At 33.5% G+C, this 8062-nt stretch overlaps 1 protein-coding gene across 1 annotated transcript; it reads right to left on the reverse strand.

Annotated features, from left to right (window-relative positions):
* Positions 1-6788: 6788 nt before the first annotated feature.
* LOC107145945 (olfactory receptor 8G5-like) lies at positions 6789-7788 on the reverse strand. The gene has a single exon (XM_015489999.2). The coding sequence runs from the start codon at positions 7722-7724 to the stop codon at positions 6789-6791; it is 936 nt and encodes a 311-aa protein (XP_015345485.1). The 5' UTR covers positions 7725-7788.
* Between the last annotated feature and the right edge of the window lie 274 nt (positions 7789-8062).

Genomic DNA, 8062 nt, shown 5'->3' on the forward strand with positions numbered 1-8062 from the left:
ACTAGATGAAAGGGCCCTTTGGAGAAATATTTTAAAGGATCTATATACTGAATTTTAAACAAATACTCAACTGAAAATGCTCTTTTTTTTCTTTTTTGAAGTACAGCAAGGTTAGAGATGTCAGGTTGTTATTTTTTTCCAGTGTATTGCTACTAAATGCACATATATATATACCCCATATATATACTCAAAATTCTATATTTTATTTTCCTTAATAATTAGCAGATTAATCATGAGATATCTTGAGTAGGAAGCCATACACCTTTTTTTAAAGGTATTTCTAAAACAAATGTGTTTTTAAGACATTTTATTTGAACTGCACCCCAAAACTTGTAATGAGGTCATCTTCTTTAATCTATCTTGCAGTTAGGCATGGCATTATGTCTACAGTTAAATCAACAAAAGGAATCTCTGCTTATTACTGGTTGGACATTTTAAGCAAGTACATATGCCTCTTTCTTATTCCCTTCCTGAACACATCAGTTGGATTCAGAAAACAACAAGGCCTCGAAAGTTGCCAGAGCCTCTGTGTGATGGTTCAGAGGTAAGTTGTGTGGCTGACCTGAACAACAACCCAAGTATATAAATTGAGCAAGGGATAAATCCCATTGAGCTTCTGAAGGCTATTTATTTTTCTGGCTTAGCTGATGAATACAATATTTAAGTATTCTTTTGGTTACAGCATACTTCTAAAACATGTCACTCTCCTTTCAATACTTAAAACCTCAATGATCCAAGAATACAGAACAAATTTCCTAGCCTGATCCCCAAAGTTCTCCAGAAATTGTTCTCATCCTGTCTTTCCACAATCACTTTCACCACTGTTCTCTCCTGATACTAAATTATTTTCTACTACCAGTAAATATCATGGTCCTACATGTTGGCTTCCTCGGTGTGTTAAGTGTATTCTTCTGCAATTGCTTGGCAAATTCCCACTTCTTCATTACTCTGCCCAATTTAGCATTTTAGTATTCTTTCCTAGGTACTCCCTTGTCCTTCATATGCATTGTTATTGGGATATTTAGAACTTTTTATTATAATCATTTTTTATGAATCTTATTTTCTTATTTTATAAAATGTATTGCTCAAGAATAAAAACCAATTCATATTCATCTTTATTTCCACTATATGTTGAAAAGGTCAATTAGCAATGCCTATTTAAAAGAATGTATGAACTACAAACTAACTACTTAAGGTCTTCTTAAAGTGAATATTGAATTTGATATACCTGTAACTTTTTATATTTAAATTTCACTTCCTTTGGACTTTATGTCCTATTTAGGGTATTTTTGAGAGTAGAAAATAATCTTATTTACTGCAATGTTTACTTATTTAGATTGTGAAATTTGATTTCTCTCTTACAATTTTAAAATACTTAACACAAAATCATTTCTAAGGTATAGAAATATAGCTGATATATTTTACTCTAAGATGAACCCAAAGCATTCAGTTCCTTAAGGCCAGCCAGTACTTTGAGATTTAATTCAAATTCTTAAATTGTGGATAACACAGGCATCTTCTTCCTATCTATGTCTCAGTTAAATTTGCCATAAAGTTTTCCCAACTCTTTGTCTTATTTTTGACAGGCTATTTTCAGGAATGTCATCACTGTTGGGAAGGTAAAAATGTGGCTGTAGTCCTAGGAAAACTTTTGCTAATGCATTCCTATCTCAAAGACCATGGGTAAGTAGTCTTTGTAGAATTAATAAAATTGTCCCAATTATGCTTGAGACAAAGGAAGCAGTCAGTGAATTCACTGATTTCAGCAAGGTCAGCTGTTATATAAGTGGTCTTGTCCAAACTGAAATTCAGAGCAGAATTTGTCTTCAGTCTTTTCCTCTGCCTTTCTGGATAACTCTTTTTCCTACAATATGAGCAGAAACCTATTTTTCTTAGGTATTCTTCTCCTTTCCTTCATTTCTAAGATAATTACATATAAAATAAAAACTTAGAAGCTGTAAACACATCAATTTAGAGACAGATTTCAGATCTGTATTTATGAAGAAGGTTCTGATCTATTCATTTTTCTCTCTCCCATGGTTTACTGAGGACAAAGTTGAGCATCAATGATAGAATCACCATAAATGTAAATTCCTAAAATTTTTAGGCCATACTACATGTTTTGCATTCCTGCTGTCAGAATTTAATCTTGTGTTCCTATCAGCAAGCATCAATTGATATGGATAAAAAATAAAGTACTAAATTATTCTTGACAAGAGACATTTAATGTAATTAATATTGAAAAGCCTTCTATACCCAGTAATTTAAGTACTACATGGGAATGTACATTGAAAAGATATTTAAATAATAAAGTATAGATAACATATTATGAGAAAAAGTAATTAATCAATAGCTTTTAACCTGTTTATTTTCTTTAAAATGGTTATCAAATTTTTATTTGAGATTAATGAGTTTTATCGGGATATAGTTGACATAATTATGTGCAATTATGTAGTTAGCATACAATTATTGTCCATATTTTCCATTGTATTGTTATTATTGTTATCATCATTATTAGTTTTATCTTGTGCTGGGTGTCATTTTTACCACCTCACACAAACCCTTTACCAATGATCTATATCCCCAGATAAGGACTTTATTATTGTTTTTGAAGAAAATCTTAAAATTATAAAATTTAAAAATTTTTTTGAGAATTTTCGGAGTACAAATAAAAGATTGGTAAGTCAGAGATACTATTGTCTCTGGCATGTATAGAATAGTGTGTAGGAGACCTATTGGTGTCTTGGTAAGTTGTGTATTTGCGTAAACATAAATTTATGTATATGTATATATGTGGTGTGTATATACACATACCAAAACCCATCATCACTTGTGGAAGTGTATATACATAAGCACATATAACATGAAATCATCAGTACAATAAAACTAATGAACATAGTCACCATTTATAGATGGTAATCTGCCACTTGACAATCTACCATTCCTGTTCAAAGGTACACAATTATCTGCTTTCTGTCAATATAGATTTGTTTGTACTTTCTATTTTTGGGGGGTGCTGGGGATTGAACTCAGAGGCACTCGAACACTGAGCCACATCCCCAGCCTTATTTTGTATATTTTATTTAGACAGGGTCTCACCGAGTTGCTTAGTGCCTCGTTTTTGCTGAGGCTGGCTTTAAACTCGCCATCCTCCTGCCTCAGCCTCCTGAGCTGCTGGGATTACAAGGCATGTGCCACCAAGCCTGGCGATTTGTTTGCATTTTCTATGGTTTTATATTAACAGATTGTATAGAGGTACTTTTTTGAAATTCCCTTGTGTTGCTGCACATTTATCAGTTGTTAATTGCTTTGATTAACGAGTAGCATTACATTGGATGGGCAATGTAATGGGCACTTGTGGCTACAAGTGTTTTATAGTGATAGACATTTGTGTCATTTCCAGTTAGAGATACTCTTTGGCTTACCATGGGGTTACATCTGATATACTCATAACAAATTGAAAATATTGTAAAAAAACACAGTATTTGGTATATCTAAGCTACTGACCATCCTAGCTTAGCAGCACAGCACACCAAGAAGTATTGCTTGTATCCCTTTATGATTATATAGCTAACTGGGAGCTGCAGTTTCCTGACATTGCCTAGCATCATGAATGTCGTACTACATGTCAACGGGTCTGGAAAAGATGATAATCCAAAATTCAAAGCATGGTTTCTACTGAATGCAAATTTCTTTCACACCATCACAACATCAAAAAAACATAAGTGTAAATATTACACATCAGGGAACATATGTATTACACTACTACAAATAAACTGTGAATATTCTTGTACAAGTATTTTTATAAACATATGCTTTCATTTCCCATAGGTAAATATATAGGTATGAAATTATGGGGATCATTTTAAGAAGCGAGAAACTCTTGCAAGCAAGTCAATCACAGAAGTTAAAACAATATTAGTGGGACCTATGCAGGGCTAGAATTTTCCAGTTAGCAAGCAAGCAATTTACAGAAGAAAAACAACAACAACAACAACAAAAAAACAATCAGCTTGCACCTCAGTTAACTGCATATTGAGTCTGAGCAATTGTTACACAACCATATCCTGAGTTGGGAGACCTGTTTTGCAGCAAAATGACTACAGTTAATACCAAAATGTTGTATACACGGAGCAGGCATAGGAAAAGAAAGAATGTGTGGAATGAATTTGACATAATTTTCCTGTACACATATGAAAATAACCTAGTGAATCCCATCATTGTGGACATCTATAAGAATTGGGCCCTAATTATCATAAAATATATTCCATGTTTGTATAATTATATCAAAATGCATTGTATTGTCATGTATAACTAAAAAGAACCAATAAAAATACAAAGTAGATTTTTAGATGTTCTCATCATGAAAATTATAAGCATGTGAGACAGTGACTATGTTTATTAGCGTCATTTAGCCATTCTGTAATGTGCATATATATCAAAGCATCAAGTTGTATACAGTAAATACATACTTTTTTGTCAATTGAAATAAATAAGAAAAACTAAGGAATAAATATAGACCCTCATTAATAATACTACATCAATAATGGTTCATTAGTTGTTACTAAGGTAGCATAATAATGTAAGATCTAAGTAATAGGGGAAAGAGTATACCAGTAAATGGGAGCTCTGTAAAAATCATCAAAATGCTTCAATAAATTTAAAATTGTTCTAAAATACAGTTAATTTAAAAATATGACAAAAACATAATGCATATCAGAGAAAACATTTTGCTAACTCACTATGGGGGCTAGGGAAAAATAGAGTTACTTTGGGTGGAAGAGAATGCAAGGAGGAGAGGAAGTATGCGTGCAGGAAAGATAGTAGAATGAATCAGACATTATTACCCTATGTACATATATAACTATACAACTTGTGTGATTCTACATCATGTATAACCAGAACAATAAGAAATTATATTCCATTATATATGATGTATCAAACTGTATTCTACTGTCATGTATAACTAATTAAAAGAAAAGGAGGCAGTAATCTAAAAGCAAGACGAGAGGGACGGTGTATAAAGTAATTTAGTTCAAGTATCAAAAATGTATTCTCTTAAGAAATGATGTTTAAGTTCTTTTAGCCTTTAAAGTCTACTTTTCTCTATCATTTTGACACATTTTGCATTAGTTATCTGGAGATACATTTGTAATAACAAGTAAACCAATAGTTTGGTTTTGTTTAGAGAAATCATTTAACTCAAATAGGATTAAGGGATTCACACCAGGAGTTTTGATGACTCAGAGCTAAAGTCCATGGATAATGGAGCTCCTGGTGTAGTTTACTCTATATTATTAGTGCACTTTGTTAGTTTTAGAATGGCCAGGAAACTGCCTTTTATATGTCAGACTTATTCTCCTATCTTCCCTCCAGCTGAAGGTTTCAACATAATACAAATTGAATACGTAAAGGTCTGTGAACAAAGATATAGATAAAAACAGGCTGCATTTTAGGTAAGCTGGAAGACAAGCAGAGAAACTTAATCACTTCTACCACTCCTCAAAAAACAAAAAGAAAATGGGAAAGAAGATAAATATAATAATCCTTGGATACAGCAAACAAAGGTTTTATTTTTACTTAGTTAGTACCCTCCCTCTTAAGAGAACAGGAATTTCTTCTTGCCTGTGTGGGTGGTGTTGTTTCCTGCAGTGGGTATAGTAGTATACATTGTGTTGTTTGGGTCTCAGACATCACTCTGCCACATGATTTATCATGTTGGCTCATTGGATTTCAAGTCTATTGAAAATGCTGTGTCTCATGTGCATGTCTGAATTCAAGAATAAATTAGACTTGCTTGAGAGAATTCTTGGTTATCAATGGGATCTAAGGACTTAGTAATCTAGAATTCACACTGGTGCTAAGATTTATTGCATAAGTAACTCAAGACGAATATTTCTAAATTGGTGTTTAGAAATAACTAAGGATGATACCAATTATCTTGAATATTCTTGAAAACTTAGGCATAATTTATTTGACTTAACAACAAAAAAGTGGTGTGTAGTATTTGAATGGGTTCATGAGTAACAACTATACAGGATATATATTGACTTTCATATAAATATTTTATAGGAGAAAATTACCAAGGGGTTACTAGGGATCTAGCTACTGAAGCTGAAGCCTGAGTAATATGTGCAGAGCACTACCTTCTTGGAGGTTATAGTCCAGTGAAGAACTGGACAATAGCAGGCAGTTATTCTAAAACTAGAATAATAAACAATAAAGCAAGGTATATTGGATTGGGCATAATCACAATATGGACATTGATCTATAATTCATATTTTGATTTTTGATTAGGTTTTATTTTTTAAGGAAAATAGTAGAAGAAAAATTCTCAAAGAAAATGCATGAATAGAATATGGTAGAACAAAACTTTTTTAGGTGGAATATATGCAAATGCTAAAGATAACACACATACTATTGATATGATTTGTGTGATTTTTTGAGTGCATAGAGGAAAATAGATTGGTAATCACATCTGGAAGATGGTGTTTTAATTATGCTGAGGATTATGTTTTTCATCAAACAAATGGGAAAAATGGAGAGGGTAATGGAGATGGATAGGTGGTTTCATGTATACATGGCATTGTATTTTACTAATTTGTGTCTCAGTGATACTTATGAGAGAAAAAACCTAAAGATAAATGACATTAATAAGGTCACAGAAAAAATAAATTAAGCCCATAGAAGGAGAATAATGATAGATCGACTAAGATGAAATATATCAATTTGTATAATGTAATAGCCAAAGATTTAGATATAATAAATATTCTTCATGTTATTTCTCCTCACAGAAATTTTCTTTTCTCCAGCATTTTCTTCAGGGCAACATTGACATCTTTGTTCCTCAGGCTATAGATCAGAGGGTTCAGCATGGGCACAATAATGGTGTAAAACACAGAGGACACTTTTCCTTGGTCCATGGAGCTGACTGCTGATGGCTGCAGGTACATGAATGCAGCAGATCCAAAGAAGAGAGCAACAGCTGAGATGTGGGAGCTGCATGTGCTGAAGGCTTTGGCTCTGCCCTCAGTGGAGCGAATGCACAGGATGCTGGCTATGATGAAGATGTAGGAACTAAGTATGGTCATACTGGGGGCAAGGATATTAATCCCACTAAAGACTAGAATCAGTAATTCATTGATGTAAGTGCTAGAGCAGGAGAGTTTTAGAATAGATATAAGATCACAGAAATAATGGTTGATCACATCCATTTTGCAGAAATGAATCCTAATCATGCAACCTGTATGAGCTGATGCACAAACTGCACCTATAATATATACCCCTAAAATCAAGGAAAGGCAGGTCTGGGAGGACATGATGACATGGTAAAGAAGTGGGCTACAGATGGCCACATAGCGGTCATAGGCCATTACAGCCAACATGTAACACTCTGAGATGGCAAAAATGAGAAAGAAATAGAGCTGAGTCATGCATTCAGGGTAGGAGATGATGTTCTTCTCTGTCACAAAGTTCACCAGCATTTTGGGGATGATCACAGTAGAATGGCACAAATCAATCAAGGACAGACTGCTGACAAAATAGTACATGGGGGTGTGCAGGTGAGAACTGAACCCAATGAGTGTGATCATGCCCAGGTTCCCCACCACTGTGAGCACATAGATTCCTAGGAAGAGAAGGAAGAGGGGAAGCTGGAGTTCTGGTTTGTCAGTTAACCCAGCGAGGAGAAACTCAGCTACTGTGGAGTGATTTCCTGTTGCCATGTCCTCTGTTTAATTTCTGAAGGAGACAGAAAAACATGGTTGATGGATGTACTTGATTGCTATTCTCTTTGTGCAGGAGGGTGCTCCTTGATTTCTATGTGATTATTTCACTCTGGATGAATTTGTTTAAATAAAATTTGTTACAATTCAATATTTTAAACTTTCTTTCAAACACAATAATTATTTTATATAAAATATTTAACTTATGTTCATAATAATTGAAAACCTTCCAAGTGTATAATTTCAATATTCTCAAGCTAATATTTCTAGGTTAAGACATGAAAATGTATTTAGAGAAGCAACTGTGAATAAGTGAAGCTGGGAAAGTAACAATTTGA

The sequence above is a fragment of the Marmota marmota genome, unplaced genomic scaffold, assembly GCF_001458135.2.
Source record: "Marmota marmota marmota unplaced genomic scaffold, marMar, whole genome shotgun sequence".
Lineage (NCBI taxonomy): Eukaryota > Metazoa > Chordata > Mammalia > Rodentia > Sciuridae > Marmota > Marmota marmota.